The 24,520-nt window shown below is 47.7% G+C and overlaps 1 protein-coding gene and 1 pseudogene across 9 annotated transcripts; both read right to left on the reverse strand.

Annotated features, from left to right (window-relative positions):
* Nucleotides 1–405: 405 nt before the first annotated feature.
* LOC118632966 lies at nucleotides 406–3,443 on the reverse strand (annotated as a pseudogene).
* A 2,373-nt stretch (nucleotides 3,444–5,816) lies between these two features.
* Nucleotides 5,817–23,138, reverse strand: SEC22C (SEC22 homolog C, vesicle trafficking protein). 9 transcript variants are annotated; one of them, XM_036266784.1, is made up of 8 exons: nucleotides 23,024–23,131; nucleotides 22,380–22,575; nucleotides 18,841–19,049; nucleotides 15,506–15,669; nucleotides 13,210–13,389; nucleotides 10,909–11,027; nucleotides 9,438–9,503; nucleotides 5,828–7,522 (listed from the first exon to the last, which is right to left on the reverse strand). In XM_036266784.1, the coding sequence occupies exons 3-8, from the start codon at nucleotides 19,020–19,022 to the stop codon at nucleotides 7,322–7,324; spliced, it is 912 nt and encodes a 303-aa protein (XP_036122677.1). In that variant the 5' UTR covers nucleotides 19,023–19,049; nucleotides 22,380–22,575; nucleotides 23,024–23,131; the 3' UTR covers nucleotides 5,828–7,321. The 9 variants fall into 9 exon arrangements, with proteins under 9 accessions (XP_036122684.1, XP_036122685.1, XP_036122683.1 ...); XM_036266791.1 differs by lacking the exons at nucleotides 22,380–22,575; nucleotides 23,024–23,131 and adding an exon at nucleotides 16,132–16,333 and having other exon boundaries at nucleotides 5,817–7,522; nucleotides 18,841–18,946; XM_036266792.1 differs by lacking the exons at nucleotides 18,841–19,049; nucleotides 22,380–22,575; nucleotides 23,024–23,131 and adding exons at nucleotides 16,132–16,333; nucleotides 18,774–18,790 and having other exon boundaries at nucleotides 5,817–7,522.
* Nucleotides 23,139–24,520: the final 1,382 nt, after the last annotated feature.

The raw sequence follows: 24,520 nt of genomic DNA on the forward strand, positions 1-24,520 counted from the left end.
CACCACGAGTAAAGGCAGAAGTAGGACAGAGAGCGCTCCAAGGCTGGTTTGGTCATCCCGAGATCATTAACAATGGCTGACCCCTAACAATATGTACAAAAATATAAAATGTAAATAAAAAATACAAATTTTCCTTTTTAAAGTGCTTTTAAGAAAAAGAGCAGAGCCTTGGAAGTTTTGGTTCTTTTTCCTCCCCTGCTGCAAATTCGCGTTGTGGTTTGGTTGGGTGGTGGCGAGTGCGTGTCATCTGCGGTGGCACTGCCCCTGGGCAGGCGGGCGGGCCCCTCTACTGGAAGGCGACCAGGGTTAGATTCTGATACGGGAAGTGGAAGGTGAATAGGTCACAGTGGCCTTTTTTTGTGTGTGTGTTTGTTTTTTAAGTTTAACTTTTCCTTTTTTTGCCGTCTAGTCATCCTCATCGGTCTGCTGCTTCTTGGCGTCAACATCTTCATCCTCATCATCTTCAGCTGCCCGTTTGCCCGAAGCTGCCTCAGCCTCCTCATCTTCACCTCCATCCTCTTCCTCACCATCACCTTCCTCCTCTTCCTCCTCCTCCCTCTTCTTCATCTACCTCATTGTCGGCCTCCTGCTCCCCACTTTCCTCCTCAGCGTTCCCATTAGCAGGTGCGTCTCTTCCACTCTCTGCCTCCTCCACACCTTCCTTCTCTCGAAGTCCTTGGTGGTGGTCTCGGAGCTGGTGTCCACGGCCGCGTCTGACGCGGTGGGCGCACCGGGGGCCCGATGCAGCGGATTTTAAAAAGAGCGAGAGTTCGAGGACTCTGGCGAAGAAGCTGCCGGAATCCCGGCGACAGAGGCGGCTGCGGGAGCGAAGGGGCGGCCACAGGAACAGGGCAAAGATGGCTTTTCGGAAGAGCCAGTGGGGCCTAACCGCTTCTTACAAGAACACCAGTCATATTGGATTTGGGCCCACTCATATGACCTCATTTTACCACATTTACCTTTTAAAGGCCAGATCTCCAAATATATTTGCATTGTAAGGTACTGGGGGTTGAGACTTCAATGTATGGGGGGGGGGGTGGCGCACAATTTAGCCCATAAGAGTAGCATTGCTCCCTAGATTGGCTGTGCATGAAGTCCTATGTCCCCACCGCCCCTCCGGCACTTGGTCCATTCAGCTTCCTGTTTTTCCAAACCAATAGGTTTAAGGTACCATCTTACTGTTGTTAGCACATGCAGTTCTCTGTATTTCTGGTGATTTTAAACATCTTCGTATGCTTATCCGCTTTTGGGGGTTTCCCTTCCTCAAACTGTCCACTCGTTTTTCTATTGAGGTTGCTATCTTTCTTGCTGATCTACAGGAATTGCTTGTGTATTAATCCTCTATTGTATTAATTCATTGTAATTATCTTCTTGTGTTTAACTTGGTCCACAAAATCCTTATTTGCATGTAATCAGATTCATCAATCACTTTTTTAAGGGTTATGTCAGTGACATTTTTTTTAGGGAGACTTTTTCATCCTAGGTCACAAAGATACTCTCCTTCATGTTCTTGGGTGAACTTCAGAGGTTGTGCCTTGCACATCTGACCCAGCACTGCCTTAGGGCTGACTCAGCAGAGCCAGGCAGCGCCCCCTGCCGGTGCACAGGCGGCGTCTTGGTCTCTGAGCCTCACTCTCCCCTGGCATGGCCAAGGATGCTGTCAGGCAGTACTTCTGCTACCTGGCCCCATCAGGGGGTAGAGCCCAAGAAAAAGGAAGATGATTCATCAGCTTAAGCTGGTACCCAGCTCTCCTGGCACAGAAAGGACACCCTTTGTGGGCTAAGATCCCCTTTTATTTTTGTGGGTGCTGCCAAGTGGTAGACAGACCTCGTTCCCAGCTCAGGGGAAGGAGCTCTGAGCTACACTGTACTGGCTTCCTGGGATGGGCCTCAACTTCCCCAACCCAAGTAATGAGGGGGTTGAATCAGATGACATCCAAAGGCTCTGCCAACTCCCAAATCCCAGAACTCAGTAACTCAGATGTTTATTTTGGAAGTCTTTGCCTCCTCCAAAAGATTTCATGCAGGACAGATGGTGGAGAGAAAAAGCTTGGAGCGTGCATTTCCCAATGTGTGTAGAGCGTGATCAGGAGAGGTTGGTGCATGTGTTTCCTTTCTGGGAATTTTACCAGCTGCCACAGGGAGACCTCTGCAAAAGGGCCCGTCCCAAAGATGTGGCTAGCAGCTGCGCCTCCTGGTGGCCGTCTCGTGACAGGGCTGGTCTTAGGAGATAACTCCATCCTCAAGAGTAGACAGGAGCCTGCCCTGCACACACAGCAGGTAGGGACAGAGCCTGCATGGGAGGCAGGCCTCCCAGCCCCCAGGGCAGCATGGCAACTGTTATTTTGTTTTTTTTCAAGGTCTTTTCTGGACCCATGATTGCATTCCAGAGTCTGAGATTAGTGCTGAAGACTCTTTGAGTCCTTGCACCTGTCTAGACTTCACTGGATAAGAGGACCTGAATTTTACTTCTCAAACACAACCCCCTCCATGTGCCAGGCCCAGGAAAGTGGACCCATAAATCAGAATGTTTCACACAAATACAGACACACAGTTAAGACGTACCTTAGGTTTATTCTCCTCCCACCTCTGAAGCCACATCACTTAATTTACATATACACAGCACGTAAACGGCTACACAACATTCTTCACATACACGAACACAAGCGTAGGCTTCCCCGCTGTGTGGACATTTGTTAAAACGTCCCCATCGTTTGGGCCACACAGACCTTTGCTACGACATGAAAACAGTGGGACGCTGGTGTAACACGGACAGCGAGCTTCTGAAAGGAGCGTGTGAAGAGGGTGCCCTGGCTCAGTCCGCCTCAATCTCTTCTGCTCTTAGAAAATCCCATTAAACACAACAGAACCCTGGGGGCCGTTGAATAACGCACTGAACACTGCTTCTGAAGCCGCCCCGGAATCAGATAGGCATAAAGGATAAAGAAGGTCACACGGGCCAAGCGCAGGTTAGAGGCTCAGAGTGGATTTGGTAAATTTACCCTGAACGAAAGGCGCGTGTGTGCAACAGCTCCGCCATCAGTACACACGGCCAGATGTTTCCATATCCGGCCATTCCCAGATTTTACTGACAAGCCCGTTTCCCCAGGTTCTCTGCCAACGACGTTGCCCCGGCAACAGAAGTTTGACACCACTGCTCCCAGGCGGGAAAATCAAAGCTCTCCTCATGTAGGGACAGACCTTGGGGTTTGGTCCCTGGCTCCCTACATGACAGGCCTGAACCACAACCTGCAGGACAGGCCTCCCTGGATCCTGGAGGACCCAACACCAATGGTACCAAGGGCTCTGTGCCTGGATGGAAGGGGGCAGGGCCAGGGGGCGGAAGAAAGGCCGATACCTTTCTGAGGTGGAAGAATGGGGGGGCCCTTCACATTGCAGTACCATAAAACGCCCCTTTTTTGTAAGGCCGGAGACATGGCCATGCTGCGCCGCCTGAAGCGGACAGGACTACCGTATCGCAGGTGAACTCAAGGCCTTCCTCCTGCGCACGATGGTTTACCAGTACTCTCCCGCTAGGCCCTCGCCCTCTGACAGCACGCCAAGGAGCAGACTGATGCTCCCGCCATTCCCCACGTGCAGACGCAGGCCGACAGGCAGTGACTGCCCTGCGGCGCGGGGCTGAGTGTCAGAGCCAAGCCAGGCCTCCGGCCAGCTGACCCGCACGGTCCTGCCCCAGCCTCCTCTCTCGAGGGCACACCTGTTCTCTCTTCTTCCACCGTTATGAACACTCAGTGTACAGGTGCAGCTTCCCGGCACCTGGGCAGGATTCCATGTAGGGACAAGGGAATGTGAAACGTCAGAGCAGGGCGCACATCCGGTCGCCATAAACACTCCCACCCCTGCTGGTCCTCGGGCCTCGCCCGTGCTGAACTGAGCACGCAGCAGGTTCTCCAGGGCCCCCCGTTCTGCATGTTACAAGGAACGTCCAGCCCTAGATGGGGTGCAGCCCGCAGCCCCCACATGCCAAGGGGCAGCTGCTGTCTTTCAGCAGAGCCCCCAGCTCTGATCCCTCCATCCTCTACTGCCCGCACCCCAAACAGCCAGCCTGGCTGGCTGTCCTCTATGACTCTGAGCAGAGCTGACTGCAAAAGTGCTACTTCCCTCCAAGACCCGACCCCAGGCAGGTGCTGAGCTCTGTGGGGTGCACGGGGCGGCTGGGGGGCTCAGTGCAACCTGCCTCCTCTCGGAGCTCCCGTACCCACCCTCTCGATTACAACTAAAGGTGGCTTTCCCATCGTGGCCTCTGGCGAGGGCTGGAAGGTGTGGGACAGAAGTGGGGCGCTGGGGCGTGGCCTCCAGGAAGAGGACGGGGAGCTCAAGGCGAGGTTGACAGAAATGATTACGTGTTTTCCTTTCAGCACTCCTCCAGACACCCTTTCCCCACCCCTTGAGGATCTTTACAACGTTGGGCCTTGACTCACAGCGCCTGCCGGAGTTCACGGATAACAAGAGTGAAGCGCGGGAGCGAGACCGGGAGCCTGCGGTCACAGCCGACGGTCACGTTCTTCCTGCCGCAGGCAATGGGGCTTCCAGTACCCCGAACACGCTGACCACCTCCACCCAGAGATACCCAGGGTCGGTTCTGGTCACAGCTGGCAAGCCTGGGAAGTTAAGCAGAATCCCTGTGCTGGTACAGGTAGGGGAGGGAAAACCCTGCTCCGGAGCCTGAGCCATATTCCCACCCTGGCAGTCAACAGAATGCAACTCACTGATGCCCCAGATCTTGTAGCAGCTGATACCAGAAGGCACTTGTACGGTTTCGTTTTCAACATTATTTCCTCCAGTCCCAGATCTCGCCCTGTGACAGGGGTTGGGCAGGTGGCATTTAACTGCTGGGAAAACCAAAGTGTTGGAACAGCTGAGTCCGTGGTGGGGTGAGAGTAACCACGGCCACGTGCAGCCAGCTCTCTGGCACTGAGGACAACCCAGGGGCCTTAGAACTCCAGGCCTGGCCCACGTCAGCCCCAGCCCTGGGATTTCCCTTGGACGAAATCTCCAGCCCTTCTCTCCTATTAGTAGTTTCTTCCTCCAGGGAGCTGAGACCTCTCGTAGCTGGACTGCAGTTAAAGTGTTTATGTGGTCATTAGTTTGCACTGCTTGGCTGATGCCTCTCCCCTTGTTAACTGATCAAGCCCACATTCACTCTGTGGCTAACATGGCCACTAGTGCGGGCAGAGTCCCCCAGGAGAGTCCCCTTCGAGGGCTGTTCTGTGCTGCTGGCTGAGTGTGGGTCACAGGCTCAGATGCTCAAAGCACCTGGGGTGCAGGGCTACGCTGCAACACCCGTAGCACACGGGCTCAAAGAGAACACGAGTCCTCTGTAAGCTGTTCTTACCGACTTCTAAAGCTCATCGTGCTTCGACCACGGACGGATGTGCCCCGCCTCCTTGGCCTCCCCCTCTACTTTACCATCTCTTCGAAATGATCTCCCGGAAGCCTGAGCACTCGGACATGCAGACCCAAAAGCAATGCAGGAACAACTCCGAAGCTTCCATCTGAGGATGTGCCACTCGAACTTTCATACCCAGATATTTTGTGATTAAAAATAGAAAATTCTATTATACAAAAATAAAATTACTCTGGCAACATTTCCCCAACAGTTTCCAGTCACACAAACTCGTTTTTCTTTTTCTTTTCTTCTTCTTTTTTTTAATCCTCACCCAAGGACAGTTTTGCAGTTTAGCTTCAGATAGAGCAGGAGGGAGGGAGGGGGTAAGAGAAACACTCACACGACCCTAACCGAGGTGGGGACAAACTGCAACTGAGGTACGTGCTCTTAGTGGGAACTGAACCCAGGACTCTCTGGTCCGCAGGCCGACGCTCTAACCGCTGAGTCAAACCAGCCAGGGCCAAACTCGTTTTTCTTAAAGTGATACCAGGGTAGTCAGTAACAGTACGACACCAGTAATAATGGGGTACAACTGAACTTCCCGAAACAAGTCTTACTTTCCCATGTGCACAAAATCTCTCGCGATGGTTTTCAACTTATAAAAACTATCAAAATGGGATTTTTTCACTTATCAAGACTACATAACTCAACTCAGACTCTTCCATGCAACTGTGGTTGAGCCATCAGATTCCAGACTTCTGCCAAGAACAATGTAAGGTCCAGCCTCCGAAATGGCTTTCTGAATGGTACTAGATACCTAAGGGATCTGACTCGGACCCATATTTTTGGAAAACTATAATCAATCAATATTTGACAATGAGAGAAAGAAAAGTAACTTACTTTTCAGAGCACAGGGTTAATTATATATTTATAAAGCTTTAAAAAATTTAACCCCTACTTAACTCTTGTTCATACAAAATGAGTCCCTTGATCCAATTAAGATGATTGGGAAAGATGTACAGGAGCGATCCATGTGGGAGGTCTTCTGGGAACAGGGCCAAGGATTCGTGATCATTAAAATGATGCACCAGCTGCCACGTGCAAGGCTGACGGCAGCAGCCCCCCACCCCCATCCGTAAGGTGTGCCTGTGGGAATCCATGTGGCTCACCGTCTCCAGTTTGTGAGCCACTGCAAGGAATCCTGAAATCCTCATTTCTGCTCTTGCTTATGTGCTTATGACCCAGTAGCACTGGTTGTTCAATTAATTTTTTAAATATTCAGATATACCCTGCAAATAGAAAACGTCTGTACCCACAAAGTCCCACCACCCTAAAAAGTTATATATAAATTAAATACACTGAGCTTTCTTAACCATCTTCTTAGCTAAGTCTGTCCTTACCCTTTCAATTTATATCCAAAATGTATTTAACTATTCTAAAAGTATCATATTGATAACTATTCTAGGTTATCAAAAAATGTAAACAAAATTGATCTTGCTTATATTCATGAACCATATTCTTTAGTTTTTAATTTCCTCTGCACTGACCTTCAACACACAACGAATCAAGTCAGATTTAGACTGAAAAGCTGCCATGAATTTGAAAGTGGTCCCTCAGAGACAGCTGCCAATCATTAAAACTGGTGGTTTTACCGAATCTAGTGGTTTATTGCATCATTCCGTTTAAAAGACCAAAATAATTCCATCCTGATCTTCCAGTAACGCTCTTTCTGACTTGAGCTGTGGCGTCCGCTGCCTGAAGCAAACGTGCTGAACTGGAGAGCTCGGCAGAGCGGGGCCTGCGCATCAGGCGACCTCATGCCTCCAGCTGCACCTGTGAGAAGTCCCCAAGTCTCACTATCAGCCAGTTTGGTGGAAAAGAACTTCAAGAATGGATGGAAACTTGAGGTGGAGTGGAGAAGCCAGAAGGGAAACACAGATGACCCTGACAGGAACATCAAAGGTCCGTTCCTCACACCCCACAGTCAGACTGCTTCTCCTGAAGCTGCCTCGTCAGTATCTGGTGTGAAGACAGAAAAGCCACTCCTATGTGGAAGAGGATCTGCCAGAGGTTCCTCAGCCCATGCAGGTACACGTTGCCCAGGCAAATGGACAGCAGCATCAGCACCACCTTCGTCGTCCTGGCGGGGCTGTAGAACAGGTACAAGTAACACTGAAATGACACCAGGAGGGGAAGCCCAATCAGAGGCAAGAGAACGGCCACGGGTCAGATCAAGATTCACTTCTTGCACCTGCCACGCACGGTGTCCGTGCACACACGTTAGCTTATTACACTGACCTCATCACACTGAGGCTGGGACTCGCTGGGTAAGTTGCTGCTAGTCACTGAATGAAAGTGGAGACTTGGAAGAGAGAAGGAAAGTGAAACAGGTATCACAGGGGAAGCAGAACACTGCATTCTTAAAGAAGTGTGGGAAATAAAGACCCAAACGCCCAGGCTGCGGGCTGCAGAGAAGGAAGAGATGGGGGACGAGGGGCAGACGGCCAGGCCAGGACACCTGAAGACTGGTCCCCAGTGATGTTTCCCTCAGGGCTCAGGACAGGTGACAAAGCCGGTGAGAAGAGCTGTGTTTTTCCTAGTTTCCTTTCCCTGAGTTACAATCACACAGGGTCTAGGTTCCCGAGACATCTGCCTTATCATGTCTTAAAGAGCCTCTCGGGGACAGGGAAAGGCCTCCAGCAGGGCGTGACTGGTATACTGTGCAGGGCCTATCCCACGGAAAAGAGGCCATTCTTGTTCTGCCAAAGGGAGAAACAGCTCTTTGGATGGATGTTTTTTGTTTTTTTTTAAAAAGCACATTTTCAAACCGCAGACGATCTGACAAAGGCTCAGCTACAGCGGGCAGGAGAGCCCCATCAGAGCGACAAACGAGCGTGCAGTCCAGGCTTGAAGGGTGAGACCCTGCAGCCCTGAGGTGCAGCTCCTGGCAACGCTACTGACGACCCCCAGGTGCTGGACACCTGTTTCTAACAATGAGCATGTTTTCCATTTGGGGTTGAAATTTCTTTTTGCATAATCATGTAATTTTTAAAATATGCCCCTTTAGGACGTATGTGAGAGAGAGAGGAAGTGCCCTAAGAACAGAAACGTGAATTAAAAAAAAAAAAAGCTTAAAGATGAAGAGAAAGTAATAAAATCCTAGCCCAGTGGAGGACAAGTAAAAAAAATTACTCAGGTTTTCACTAGAATTAACTCTGTTTTTGGAGAGTCAAAAGCTCCTTTTTACTCCACCCCTTACATAGGCAGCTTACCTGGAAATAACTAAGTCATTAGCAAAGCTCTAAGTTAGCATTACTATTATTATTATTTTTTTATCCTCACCCAAGGACATTCCTCCATTTTTTGTTCAGATAGAGCGGGAGGGAGAGAGAGAGAGAGAGAGAAACATCAATGTAAAACGGACACATCAAGTGGCTGCCTCCCACACGACCCAACCAGGGCCGGGGACAAACTGCAACCGAGGTAGGTGCCCTTAGCGGAAACCGAACCCGGGTCTCTCTGGACTGCAGGTCAACGCTCTAACCACTGAACCAAACCGGCCAGGGCTAGGTTAGCAGTATAATTTTTGTTTCACTTCCTCAGGACAGATTTAAGTCAGATAGTATTACTATTAAAAACAACATTCTTACCTAGACTGTTTTAAAAGCACACATATACACAGATGTGCCTCCTGCAGAAGGACATTTCTGCACATGGATCGTCCGCCAACACAGAGGAGGCCAGACCCTGCCGCACAGGCCCAGCCCAAATCCCACTGCAGCCCCATCCCTCCTTCCCGGGGTCAGATCCAAGCCCCTGCTTTCTGAGCTGCCTCCGTGAAAGACCCTGGGGCCCCGGGCAAGTGGTTTTCCCTTGCTGAGCCCAAGTTCTTTCTCTGTGAAATGAGAGGACTGGGCAGGCTGGGCCTAGGGTCCTTCCACTAGGAGCTTGGCATTGTCCATGATTTGAACCAAGGCCTTGGTGGAAAACAGAATCTAGAAACTTGCTGGATTATTTTCCAACAAGAGAACAAAATAAGGCCATGGGTTTAACCCACTAATCACCACAATAGTAACGTTTCACTCACCTGGAAAATGCAGGCTATGAAAGGAATAAGAAAAGCCAGAATATTTCCAATTTCCTCATGGGCGACCTAAAACAAATAGGATGAACACAAGAAGAGGAATACTTAGATCAAAGGAAATTCTATCCGCGCTGATATGGTTGACGGCAGAGACATAAGTCTCTGTTTAAGTAACAGAACAAGAGTTGATATGCAATTGTTTCCAGTGACCTGGACACACCATGCACCCTCCTGTCCCCATGCATCCATGCTGAGCCCTCAACCTGACATGCACCCAACAACCCCACCACCTTTCAAAATCCTACTCATCAGTCAGTGCTAAGCTTTCTCTAATTCCTCCCATCCCCAGGTACAGCCACCTCCTTAGTGATGTCACCATACTCTATTTCGTGCCCACAAGGCAGGGACTCTCTTAACAATCTTGTTGACCAGGCACTGGTTCCAGGGTGTACAGACACTGGCAACAAACCACAGGAGTGGGCACCACACCACACATGGCCGAAGACGGGATGTGACAGGCAGCCGCCGCTCTCACGGCACAGCTGCTGCCCTCCTCCCGACAGGCCAGCCTACAGCCTAAGTCCGCCCGACAGGACAGCAGCACACTCAGGCTCCAGCCGCAGCTCTCACGGCACAGCTGCTGCCCTTCTCCCGACAGGCCAGCCTACGTCCACCCGACGGGACAGCAGCACGCTCGGGCTCCAGCAGCCGCTCTCTCGGCACAGCTGCTGCCCTCCTCCCGACAGGCCAGCCTACGTCCGCCGGACCGGACAGCAGCACGCTCAGGCTCCAGCCGCCGCTCTCTCGGCACAGCTGCTGCCCTCCTCCCGACAGGCCAGCCTACGTCTGCCCGACGGGACAGCAGCACGCTCAGGCTCCAGCCGCCGTGCCGTGGGCGTGAGCGGCAGGCCTCTGTCTTCTAAAGTAATCTCTATTGTTATGCTCACGATGCTTCTATACTTTTTAAAGTGTTTGATATACTTCCAAATTAAAAAGCAGTTTTTAAAAACACTGAAATAGAAAGGTCCTTTGAGAGGAGCAGGCTGAAATGTCAACTTCCTAGTGATGGTTTTGAGAAGGACCCAGAAAAGTGGTATCTGCATGATATAAATCAGACTATGAGACAACTTTTTCCAGGGAAAAAGACCTGAACCTTAAAGTCTAGACTCAAACTTTTGCCCTGGGTGAACAATAGGACCCCAGCCTGGGGTCCTAAGGGCCATGGGTGGTCGGATTTCCTTATACCAAATTGTCCATTTCTCACCAGTACCCCAAAGGCTCCTTCAGCTTCTTAGAAAAACAGATACGAAAGAGTATGTTTCATATCTGTTCAACTTACTACACAGAATAAAATCAGAAATAAAAATTTGGTTTGAATTTTAAGACTTCAGTGTATAATAACCTTATAAATAAAATGAGTCCCCATCAGCTGCTTCCACCATGTGTCCCTCCATTTAAACCGTAAAGCGGTTACCTGTCCAGAGTGCTCTGCGAGGTGAATTCCACGAATGAGGTTCAGAGCAGCACACATGATGTTGAGAACAAGGGAGAGGACACCCAGGGCTGTCACTGGTTCCATCCGGAAACTGGGAGCTTCACAATAAACGTAAGAGTCTAGTGAAAACAACTTCCATATGAAAAAAATGAAGACATTTACTAGACCCCCACTAATGACAGGTTATGGTAAACACACATATTAACTTAAACAGCAGCTGTAGTTAGAGGGGGAGAGGCGAGAAACGAAGGACAGAATGGACCTGGGCGTCCGAGCAAGCTCCTCCCAGAAGGCCCTGCTCTGAGCAAGCACAGGTTTGTCAAGTGTCTGTTTCATTTCCTTTCTATTTAAAGCTGTGGTTCTCAGCCAGGGGCGATATGCCCCTCAATGGACATGTGGCAATGTCTCAAGACATTTGGGTTGTCACAACCGGGGACAGGGCATTACTGGCATCCATCGGGTAGAGGTGACAAGTGCTTCTATACTCCCACAGTGTACAAGGCAGCCCCAAATGAAGAATTATCCAGTACAAATGGCCACAGGGTTGAGAAATCCTGATGTAAAGCAATTCATGGCTTTATTTGCAAACTGGTTGTCAGTTTCTAAAAGTGTTTCTATTGCACACATCAACCCTCAGCTTGTAAAATGCTCCCCTCCTTTTCCGACAGGGTCAATATTCAGTTTCATGTCTGCTTCCACATCAATTCTCAGCAAATGTCATTTTAAAATTCTAACATAATTGGGGAGAGGAGGGAAAACACTGATTATTTCCATGGCAAGCTGTTTCTGGAACTCTAAATGGAAGAAATGATCCTTCTCTCTTTAAAGATAACTGCCGGAGTTGACTGGTTCACAAAATTAAAGGGTGTCCCACCCATTCTCTTGCTGTGCTCTTTCTAAAACATCCCTTCTTGTCCTTACATTTCCCACATACACAAACATGTACACGTGTGCACATGAATCTCTAGCCACAAGCCCACTGATGCCTATTGTTAGTGTGTTAGTTTTCACTGAGCAAGTCAAAGTTCCTGTTAGAACAGAACGTGCTACCTGTAAAGATTCTAGCCTCAGGACAACACAGTGAGTCAAACCACAGTAGACGTCCTAGAAAGATAGGCAAGTTGATACTGTCTGTATTTGCTCCTCTTGCCTAAGTGGTTAAAAACCAAACACGTATTACAAAGTTACCCTGTCTTCAGATATGGCAAAGGAGAGGAGTGGGGTTCAACTACCTAGTCTTCCTTCCACAAAAGTCAAGCTCATTCCCAACATAAATTACAACTTACCGATTGGCCTAAGAGCCAATCCAGGAATTTACTGGTTGAAACATTAAATTAAAACACAAAGTTAAGCCAAAAACATGAACACTTTTAATATACAACTTTTACAATTCAGGCAATGAGTTTAGTATAAAAGTTAAAATAATTAGATTGTTATAGTATCGTATAGCTTTGTTTCAGAGCAAAAGTCAGCTCTGCACCATGACAACATTCCTTCAATGTAAATACCCACTTAGGTTAAACATTGGTTTAATCCTGTGATATGGTAAAGGAATGCCAGCAATCCCACTTCGTTATAGGCTACCCACTGGGGGCCGGTACCAGCCTGTCACAATGCCAGGGCAGCGATCACTTTCGTGGACACCTCAGTTCTCAGACGACCACTCGGATGTCCACAAGGACAGAGGATGTCCCAGGTCTCACAGAGAAGCAGGGCGAGTCTAGAAGCCCTGGCTCTGACCCCTAACCACACTCGGCCCCATAGCCCTCCTCTCCCTCCATCAAGGAGGGCAGAGGTCTCTCAGGGAGCTGCAATGTTTCACTAAGTGATGAGATAAGGATTCACTGTCAAAGGAAAAAAAGATAGACAGATAGATAGATAAATAGATAGATAGGCAGACAGACAGATAGATAGATAGACAGACAGACAGACAGACAGACGGACGGACAAATCTGTGTAAGTGACTTCCAAGAAAAGAGAATAAATCTCCTTTACAACATTTAAACCTGTAGACTTCACCCTGGTTAAGAAAACAATCTGCCAAGTCACTCTTCTCCTGAATTTCATCCCAAGAGTCACCTCCCCGCAGATCAACTCATTGTCATAATGGCCAACTTTTTTATAACCACCACCTGGAAACAAGATCAGTCCATACTTTCCCCCACATATTTAATATACCCTGCCTCCAAAATACCTTCCTAGTGAAAGAACCCAATGTCCCTTTGAAACACATAATATCCTCTCATCTTCATCAACATCAGAGAACAGCAGGCCACTTACCAGGCTCCAAGTGCATCCGCGTGTGGCCATTCATCACCCCATTTGCCACATCTGTGTCCTCCAGCGTGAGAGCCGCTGGAGGCTGGACATCCAGCTCCTCCTGAATTTTTTCTAAGCTGCTCCCTATCTGAGTGAGGCTCACATAGTTAAAATGCCACTTCACTTTCTGAATGACGCTGTCTGCAAAAAGAGAGCACCCGAGGTGAGCAGTTCCATCACAAGGATGTTATAAGACAGTATGCACAAAATGAACTTTACATTTCCAAGCAAGCTAATGTCAGCCAGATTCTCAAGGTCGTTAAGCTACACGTAAAGGTTAAATGATGACTACATATCAGTACTAGTCTCATCAATCTCCCCAAAGCAGAGTGGTTAAAATGTGACAGGCTGTCTACAGAGAAGGCAACACCACCTTCCAGCACCGTGGTGACGAGGGAGTCAGGGGATAAGGACTTGAGCCTTGGCTCAGCCACTTGTGATAGTATAATCCTGGGCAACTCCCAGAATATTTCTAAGCTTAAAAAATGGGAACGGTTATTCTTGACCTGATTATCTCAAGAAAAGGCGTGTGAAAAAAAATTACATATGAATGTGAGTATGTTGTGCAAACTAGGATTATATATTTGAAAGATGTCGGTATTCTTTTATTTATGTTAGTATTAATTTATTGCCAAGTTTTCATGAATATTCGAAGCAGTTTCATACATACTGGCAGAGCGTGATCACTTCTAATTCTCCTATCAGTGTACTTTTACTCACGCTCCCCTCGATCAGTAACGAGCAACGTGGTGGGGCAGGTCTCCCGTCGGAGCAAGCCCGCCGCTCCAGAAGGAAGGCACATGCAGCGGTGAGGGGGAGGAGAGCACAGGCCACAGTTACAAATCAAATGATAGCCAAGGGACACTGCTGCTGTGACCTGTTTGGGGACAGCATATCCTCTTCACAGGAAGCTGGGCCGAGAGCAGCTATTTGACTAGAAGTCATGGGGAGACACGGGGGCAGAACTCTCAGTCTATGTCACAGGTCTCCCAGGCTGGGGCCTGCCTACCAGGAAGTTTCCCAGCACCTTCGGAGACACCAAAAGAGTGTGCTGGCCAGTAGCCCACATGAGGGACTGTGAGGGCTATGGCAGGATGTGAGGGCTATGGCTACAGCCAGAAAGCCAGGCGCCGGCCCTGCACCTGACGCCCAGACCACATGCTGCCAGCCCCTCACTCAAGAGCATCCTAGAGGCAGCGAATGTTTACATAGAGACCACAGATGTCCTCCCACTCCAGCTCACCTCCCGTTCTCCCAAGGGCTCGGAACTTGGCTCCCACAGGAGAAAAAAGTTCTCCCACCTAATCATCGTGCTGTTGGGCCCAAGCCCTGAGCACTGAGACCGCTGGCAGCACCAGAAAGCAGAGTCCTCCCCCAGAGCAGTGCTTCTCAGACCTCTGAGTGAAGGACCAGTTTTCTCTTATTTCTAAACTCTTGCAAACTGATACTTTGATAAACTGCAATAAAACATACTGCAGAAATGTCGATTTACTGTTAAAACTTCTAAATACTCATTCTCGCTTTCTTTACTTACCTAATGATGGAGCAAGTCCACACAGCACCCTCTGATCCTGCAGCTCTACAACAGGGTTGGCAAAATGATCGTACAGGGCCACAGAGAAAATATTTTAGGTCTCAACTCTGCTGGTGACAGGCCACAGCGCCGCAGGCTGACTGTGAAGGACGGAACATGCTATGGTCCACTTTATTTACAAAAACAGCTTCTGGCCCATGAACCACGGTTTGCTGACCCCTGCGCCCAAGGGCTGTGGTGAGTAACCTGTCCAGGTCTAAACATTCCTCCACCCTGCCCCCGGGCTCTGAGAGATGACAAGCCAGCCCGATGTTAAACCTCGAAGTTTCCAGGCTTCTTCCATCACTGTGAAATCTCATGATACACGGCTGTTCTCCAGTAATATTTTATTGCACCTCCAATGACTTTCCATGATGGTCAAAGCCAAATCTAAACTATAAACCTATACATGTGCCCCGCCGGTGTGGCTCAGTGGACTGAGCGTCGTCCCATGGACTGAAAGATCCTGGTTCGATTCCCGGTCAGGGCATGTGCCCGGGTTGTGGGCTTGATCCCCAGCAGGGGGCGTGCAGGAGGATGTTTGTCTCTAACATCAATGTTTCTATATCTCCCTTCCTCTCTCTCTGAAAAATCAATAAAAACATATTTTATAAAAATAAATAAATAAAGTAAACCTACACATGCCATGAGAGAGAACAGTAAATACAAAAGAGAGTTACAAACCAAATTCAAGAAAGGCATACGGCCTGGAAGCTAGGCCAACGCAGGTGGCGTCATAGGAAGCTGTGAATTCCCACCACAAGGTCTCCAGGAAGCAGAAGGCCATGGCTGCTGGACACCGGTGGGAGCAGATAGCCATGCAGGCCACATCCCCTGAAGAAGAAAAGCTGAAACAAAGGGTGACATCTACATGACCAGGAACAGACCCGGGATTTCCACCCTGCACCCAGACATAACCTTGCCTCAACTCTGGCCTTGCTTGGCCTTCAACAGTCCTGGAGCTGCTTGCTGCACATATATGTGTCCTCGGCTTGACCTACCCGGGACTGTGCCTTTCTTACAGTTCCTCTAAAATGCATAGCGGTATTTGCCACTGACACATGTGATCACTCTTACTTATTCATACATGAGGATTAATGTTCCATTAAAGGGAAGTAGCCTCGGACTTCTCTGCATCTTAGAGAAAAATAGTTTTCTTTGTAAGTTTTCATTGAAAGATTTTCTCACGTTAAATCACACTGGCATCCTGAAATAAAACCTACTCCTTCCTTTTCAGGCTGTCACACTATCATTCCAAGTTCTGGGGACTCTAGCTCCCCTGGCGGTGGTGTCAGCTGACTCCCACTCACTGTGGACTCTCTCCTCCAGTGTTTGTCATTTTGCTGAGAGCTCATCACCGTGGAGCCTGTTTTCTCCTGGAAGAAGCCCCGGAGGCCTGACTTATGGCACACTCTTCCAGAAAGGTCTGCATTTGCCTTGGCCTGCCGCTCCACAGTGCCATCAGTCTGGTACCAACACTGATGTGTGAACCTTGGCTTGGGAATTGCTAGCCTGTGGGACATACAAAGTATAAACTCAAACTCCAATCTGACACGAGGCACAGGAGCAGGGTGTCCATTTCTTAGGTGAGATTTTATTCTGTCTTCCCATTCAAAGCCAAATAGAGATGAGTTACCCCGGTATTGGTGAACAGACTAATTCTCCCCTCTCATTGCACTAAGACTATACCCTGATAAGAACCCCACGTTTATGCATGGCTCTTACTCCAACCCCTCACTCTACATAAGCTCAAGGGCCTCTCCCTCCCTGGGTGCTGAGACTCAAACCCTGACTTTCCTAGGACTGGTTCCCCAGGAGCCTCGGCGTCAGCTCACACACTTCCCACGTTGACATTCTGCTCCCCTCCTTTCTGGCACCTTGGGATTTATTTCTTTCAAGCTCAGCTACACTTGTTAAAATTTTATATATATTTACCCACATTTTTGGGTGTTTCTGGCAGAAGGGTTTTCAGGTCATATTGATCTATCACCTTTTTGTAATTGGAAGTCTCTATATAAAAACATTTTCAATTTTTAGAAAAGGATGACCTCCTCCCTGTACAAGGAATTTTCCAGCAGGGCCTAAGTCTCTCTGGGATGAAGGTGTACCTATTTGAAAGAGGACTCCTATCTGTGGGCTGAATTGTGTCCCTCAAAAAGATATGTTGAAGTCCTAACTCCTAATACCAGTGAATATGACCTTATTAGGAAACAGTCTTTGCAAGTGTAATCAAGATAAAATGAGGTCATAATGGATTAGGGCGGGCCTTCATTCATGACTGGTGTGAAATCTGGTCACAGACAGAAGGAAGAAGCCCATGTAACTCAGGAGGCAGAGACGGAGTGAGGCTTCTGGAAGACAGAGTGACAAGGACTGCTGGCACCCACCAGAGGTGCTGGAGAGGCACGGGAAGGATTCTTCCTTCAAGCATCAGAGAGAGCCCCGTGCTGCTGACACTCTGATTTCAGACTTCTGGCCTCCTGAACTGTGAGAGAATGAATCTCTGTTGTTTTAAGAGTTTGTGGTCATTTGTTATAGCAACCCTAGGAAAATAATTCAACTCCTTAACTACAAAATAAGCTATGGCACTGCCTACCTATAAGGAAAAAAGTCTGCTGCTTCTGTGAAAATGGTGACTATTAAATTCAAAATATAAATGAGTAGAACATTTTATACTCCACTTTCCAAAAAACTGAAATGCCCAGAAATTCATTTGAAGTCATACTTTTTTGTTCTTAACAGAGAAAAGGTTTCCTATCCGAGGTCCAGCATGAAGCCCCCTAGAATGTTACAGCATCACAGCACAATTGGAAGATGGTTACAGACACCCAGAGAAAGGGGTCATGGACTGGGCAGACACAGCTGAGTTGTTGCTCCTGAGCGCCCAAGGCCCACACCAGAGGGTGACGGCTGCGTGTGCCTGCCATCTGGCACCTCGCTGGGCCCCATCCCTTCTCACCTGACCCTACCACCCAGCCTGGAATCAGGCCTGGACTTTTCCTTTTGTTTTTCTGAGTCTGAATTCCCCTAAAAGGACCCCATCTTATTAAGTCAACTAAAAATTTATTGTTCAAGAGGACCAAAAGGAACTTGGGAAGTGAAGGCCTAAATGCTGGAAAGCAGGGATGTAAAATCTGCAAGCCACTCTGATCTTTCAAAACCTGCCTTACCCTGATCCCTCCATAGAATGGCTTTTTACTCTAAGTCTTAAAATATGAAATGATAAAACACATTAGGGTTAGGCCTCGGTGCCTGGTTACCTGTATTCAAATCCTGACTCTACCACTTACTAGCAGTACGACCCTTAAGTACGTCATTAACCTCCGTTTCTTTCTCTGTAAAACAAGTATAATATTATTGCCTACCTCATAAGCCCCAGAAGGCACTTATAATAACGGTGCCTGGCACAGAGAAAACACTCAATAATATTTGCTATTATTATTGAGATCATTGTAACCACTTATTCCTACTTGCACGGGAGCATTTTCACCACTGATTCATATAGTTTTCTATTTCCCTTGTTCCCTCATTAGACTTTAAGCTCCTTGAGAAGAGGAACCTGCTTGTGCTCATTTTTCACTGCCAGGCTCGTGGCATGTAATTAAAAATTTTTTATTTAAAATTTTTTTAAAAGTGAGATCAAAAGAGCAAAACCTGAAGTCAAGTCTTTTTTCTTTTTTTGGTTTTCTCACTCTCCTTTTCCTTCCCTGACATTTTAATCTAGTATCTCTGCCCTCCTCACCATTTTTCACCCCTGCATCTACTAAACTAAAGGCATGAACCCTGGTCGAAGCAGGGTCTTCCGATGCCCAGGGGCACTCCACTAACAAGGCGGCAGCTGGAGCAGCAATGCTGGGGGCTCCCTGGACTCTACCGTAAACACATACACCCTTCGACCACTGTCTGATGTTAGATCTACTTTTAACACAACATGTGATCAGCATAATGTTACCTGAACCTATGAGTCAAAGTCACCCAGACTTTGCTGGTGTTCTGGAAAAAAGACCGTGCTTGCTTACTGTATACTGAAGTCCCGTCCTTGTGCAGAACCTCGACCTGGATACTGGGCCAGTCGCAAGGCTAAAGTCTTGAGCCGTCTCCTGATTTCCAGAAACTCTTGGGTATGGTAAAAGTCAGTGGAGGCAGAGAGGGGCAATCCATCCCTCACCCTTACCACACAGGCAAAGAGGATCATGGACATGGTCCACAAGAGAAGTCATGAGGACACCTGAGGAAAGCAAGGTCACCTTGTTACGGAGGGCCAAGACACCCTGCCCTCAAAATGTACGGTTTCACCCTCACCCCCAGTAACTACAAATGTTGCTTCTATTACCACCTTGCCCTCTATGGCTATGTCACTCCCAATTTTCCTCCCTTCATTAATGATCCTCTCTGTCCCTCTTTACTTATAACCCTCCTTTCCTTCTCTCAAATGAATCTCTCCTTTTTGATTAAACCAACCAGGATAAAGGAGAAAGGAATAGAGAAGCAAGAAAGCAGGACCAGAGGGCTCAGGAGCAATAGCAATGACACTGGGTAGCAGGACACAGGTAGCAAGACGACCGCAAAGGGAAAGGACGTGCCTGACACTGAAGCAGCAGAGATGGGGTCCAGTGACCTGTGCATTTCAGGTCCCCAGAGAGGGATGGGCTGAGCGGTTTAGCTGCCATATCCTCACCTGCAGTAGAGAGATTCTAAGCATCTAACCTAAAGCAGGTAGCGAAAGCAGAGGGAAAAATGGAACTGAGAGAGTATAGTATGTCCTCCTGAATTTCTGCAAATTTTTGATTCAGAGCCAGTCTTCAAAATGATGACTGAGCTCCTACAGATGGTTAATGGATATCATTTAGTAAATTAGATTACAGTAAGATACTAAATATTTGGCCTTGATACATGAGCACCATTAAGAAACAAAAGGAAACAGATTCTGAGCCCTCATGGTGCCTTTGGCAAATTAGAACAAGGTACTTCTTCGAGTAGAAGCAGCCTGGACTGGTTCTGGGGACCTACCCTGGCTGGGTTTCCGCACCATCTGTTAACTCTGCAGGTGCTTGTACGGGGCATGCCATGCACATCTGCAGTCGCTGCCCTGAAACCAGGGATTGGTGAGGTGGCCACTGCAACTTTAATGGATCTTTCCACTCACCCACACATGCCATTTCGCAGATCCTGTTTACCAGCTCCTCTACTTGAGAGGATGTGAATAGGGTCGTACCCGGGTGGGTTTTTCTTCCAAAGAACTCTAGGGATGTAACCTTATTTGGCATCTCAGGATGTGAGCCACAGGAAAGGGGAGCCCCTAGGATACACATCACCTCTGTGCCTGTGTATTCTTTGCCTATATCTGCCCCTCTTAATTGTGATGGTGGTTACAGGAATCTACATGTGGTAGAACTAGACACATTATATCAATGTTAATTTCCTGGATCTGATATTATACTATAGTTACATAAGATATAATCAAAGGGGACAACTCAGTGAGGGGTGTATGGGACCCCTCTATACCACCTTTGCAACTTCCTGTGACTATAATTATTTTAAAATAAAAGTTGAAATAAAAAGCATTGACTTAAGGTCTTTATACCACTTACTTAAATTATGCCCATACTTTTTATGTTCAAATATCATTTTTAAATATCTCTACTAGTAGAATAAACTTTTCTGCTAATTAATTGTAGTTCTGATGATTTATGCATGAACTCTGAAGGGTGTGTTTTATAGTGAGCAGCTCCAGAACCACATGACATCTTCAAACTGGAAGGTACTATCATCTCAGGAATCATTAAAATAAAAGCCACTTGCAGATAACTAATATTTAGTTTTAAACAGTGGAATCTGGGAAATCATACAATTACAGAAAAAATATTATCAATTTCACAAGGACAAAAGCAGCCTCAGAGTGCTCACACAGGGACACCACTCTGTCTTCCAGGTCTTACTAGTTCCCTCTACATGCCAGGGGACCTTGTAACCTGCACCATGCTTGCCACATATTAGGAAGCCCTCAATAAAACCTACTAAGCAAACCAATGAATGAATGACCTAAGGGGCTGCCTTATTGTTGCTCACTGAAACAAGAAATGTAGGTTTGCAGACCATGCCACATTCCATGACATATTCTGATCTATACAGGATGGGGCAAAAGTAGGCTTACAGTTTTGTATGGAAAATAATACAATAATTAATAAATAATAATACAAGAATAAACTCTGTTTCGCGTACTCACAACTGTAAACCCACTTTTGCCCACCCTGCCTTTTGAACATTTCTCCACAATGAATTTCTACTTGGAAAGAAAAAGAGAAAGAGGTCTATAAAGGTGGAATTTCTTAAAAGTAGAAACTGAAGTAGTAATCAAATATACAGCACCCAAGGCACTACTAGGTTTGATAAATATTTTCATCTGCCTCTTGCATGTCCTAAATCCTCTTCTCAGCTCTATTTATAAACTGCTCGTGTTATAGATAATCCCTATTCTACCAGCAAAGGCTTTATGCCTAGTTGGAGGCCACACTTGTTCCCAATTTTTTTTCTCTCCCCTTTATCCTTAACCCTCTCCCAAATCTCTGCCACATTTACTCCTCCTCCTCTGTCCAAAAGAAGAAAGAAAATGGGAAAGAAAGAAACCCAGTATTAAATGACCAGGCCTTGCAAAACCGTAATTTAAACAAGCAAAACAAGTTTCATTTGGCACACAAATATTCAAACACAAGTTTTCACCATAAGGCATATTGCCCACTCCTCAATATACACAATACAGAAAACAAACGAGTTATGTCACCCTTATTGAATTCACTTTCAGTCACAGGACTTAAGATGTGTAGATCACGCAGGCTCCTCGGTTCCACTTTGCTTGGGGATGGGGTGGGGAGCAGGGTAGAGGTCCACTGTCATTTGTTAAGATCTAAGGAGAGTAGGGGACTGAGCTTGATAGCAACTAAGATTATATGCCGGCCACTGTGCTACGAACTTTTACATTGACAATGTTATTTAATGCTCTAACAATGAGGTAGGCATAGTCTACACTGGACAGGTGGGAATATTGTAGGTGCAAGGTTCAAGTGGCAGAGCCAGGATTCAAACCCAAACTTCATTTCTCGAAATATTCGAAAGCCTATCATCTTTCCACTACACAACTGCTTCTCAAATTCAATCTTTGGTATTACAGCTACTCTATTTCTCCAAAACAATTCCTTCTCCTAGGGCACTGATACTCAAAACTAATCAGAGGCCTGTTAACAGGAGCCTCAGCCTAGGGTTTCACTTGTTACAACTGCTCCTTAGTCATTGTATGTATTACTTTTAATTAAGTCAGTTTTCCTCTCTATCACCTTTCGGATGCAGTTGATCTCTCAAGGCTCTTTGAAGAAAACTTTGGGACCCCAAAATGTCCTTTGTGTGTAAACACAAGCACTTAGAGCTATAACATCTAAAACAAATGCTATTAGGTTCATTTTAATTCTTTTTAGCAATATTAAACCACTTTCAATTATTTACATTTTCATTTCGCTAAAATTATCTTTAGCAGGATTCTTTGTCAAATTTAATGAAGACTTACCCTACCCAGCGGTTGAGCTTTATTGTTTTTTTTCTTTTCTGACCATGTCACAGATTTCACCAACTACTTTTCATCACTGGTAATAGTCTTTTGTGGCTTTGATGTCTTCGATCCTAATTTTTCTCCGGCGTGTTTATCCCTCTGGCTCTGGAGGTCTAGATGTACACCTACACTTGAACAGCACCTCCTCCTACACCTGCCGTTCAGAAAAGCTGATCCAGTGCATCCACTATCTGGTAAACCAAATCTTATAACACTTGCACGCTGAGAGGTTTGCTATTAAAATTAAACAACACTCTTGACATGAGCTTCGAGGTTAATTAAGGAAACAATCGCCCGCTCTCTCTTTTGGACACACCCCGTCTCCTCCCACAGGAAGCGGCGCTCTACGTGCATCTAGAAGCTAAGGTTCCAGCAGGTGCGCGCCGCCGGGGGCGCCCGGAGTCTCGAGAGCAGCGGGCAGACGAAAGGGAAGACAGGTGGTTCTGGGATGCCCCCCACAAAGCCCGGTGGGGCTCCGCTGGGCCTCAGGGAGGGGCGAGCCCGGAATCGCCTCCACCTCCAGACCCGCCCTGCGCCACGCCGGACCCCGCCTGCTCTCGGCTAACGGGCCACTACGCCCGCCTCCGCCCGCTGGCCCTCACCTCTCCCGGACCGCGGCCTGGGGAGTCAGCAGCCTCCCTCCGAACCGCGGAGCCACGCGCAGCCTCCTCCGCTACCTTAGCCTACAGGGCGGACCCACCCCAGGTCACTGGCGGACAGGAGCAGGTAGCCTACAGTGCGCATGCGCGAGCCTTCAGCTTCCATTCGCTGCTGCTAAGCAACATCTGCACCTAAACCGACCAATCCCAGCGTGCCTTCATCGCCCTTCCCCGTAAGGTCGTGAAAGAAGTGGTTCTTAAAGGACTGCGACCCAAATACACAGGGGGCGTGGCTGGCGCGCTTCTCCCAACTCTTCCCATTTCCTGGCTCTCACCCGCTGGAATTTGAGGTCCAAGCCTGTGTTTCCACGTCCGGAGGTGAGAGGAGACTTCGCAATCTAAGCTCAGTTTCTGCTGGAGTAGCAGACAGGACTGACCTGCAGAGTCGAGGAGGTTCAACGTGAAGGCGCGACACGCCCCGGGCGTGGGTTCCGACGTCCACACGGCTGGGCAGTAGGCCCCAGATAGGCAAACCAAAGAGCACAGCCTCCCGCCAGCCTGGATGAGGTGCCAAAGTCTAGGGACACACCCCAGGCCGGGTCGGTGGCACTCACAGATGGATGGTCGACTCAAGGGAGAATGGGAAGAGTTCGTCTATTTATTCTTTAAACAAATTTTGAGCACCTACTATGCGCCAGGCTCTACAGTGGGCACGGCGGACATAGCGAGGAACTCCTGACACTAAAAACGGTGTGAAGAGAGGTGGGCAGAGTGAGAGCACCCAGCAAACAATTAATTACACAACCCATATTTAAATACAAACTGAGGTCTGTGCTCTTCAAAGGGGTGCAAGGTTTTAAAGAGAATTTACGGGAGCTTCTGGCCTGGACTTTGCCGTTCAGGGAGGCCTCTGAGAACGTGACACTAGCTTAGTAGCTAACTAGACAAAGGGAAGAAGAGTGTTTCAGACAGAGGGAAAGGTATGTATAAAGAACTCCGTGTGGAAGGCAACAGGACTCCTTGAGGGATGAAAAGAATGTGGCTGGGGAGCACAAGGGGAGTTAGTATTTAATAGGCACAGAATATCAGTTCAGCAAGATGAGAAAACCTTGGAAATGGATGGTGGGGATAGTTGCACAACAGTGGAAATTCACTAAATGCCACCGAATTGTACATTTAAAAGTGGTTAAAATGGTAATTTTTGTGTTATGTCAATGTTGTCACACACAAAATCGAAATGAAATTCAGACTTTAGAGAGTAAAGGAGTAAAGTGAGAGTTCGAGAGAGACTAGAAGAGGTAAGACTGTGTAGGATCTTGAAGGCCATGGTAGAAAGTTTCGGACAGTGGAATACTGATCAAATTTGCATTTTGTAAAAATCACTTTGGCTTGTCCGCCAGTGTGGCCAAGTGATTGAGCATCAACCCATGCATCAAGAGGTCGCCAGTTCAATTCCTGGTCAGGACATATGCCCAGGTTGTGGGCCCGATCCCCAGTGGG

Source organism: Molossus molossus, unplaced genomic scaffold (assembly GCF_014108415.1).
Source record: "Molossus molossus isolate mMolMol1 unplaced genomic scaffold, mMolMol1.p scaffold_m16_p_18, whole genome shotgun sequence".
In the NCBI taxonomy this organism is placed as follows: domain Eukaryota; kingdom Metazoa; phylum Chordata; class Mammalia; order Chiroptera; family Molossidae; genus Molossus; species Molossus molossus.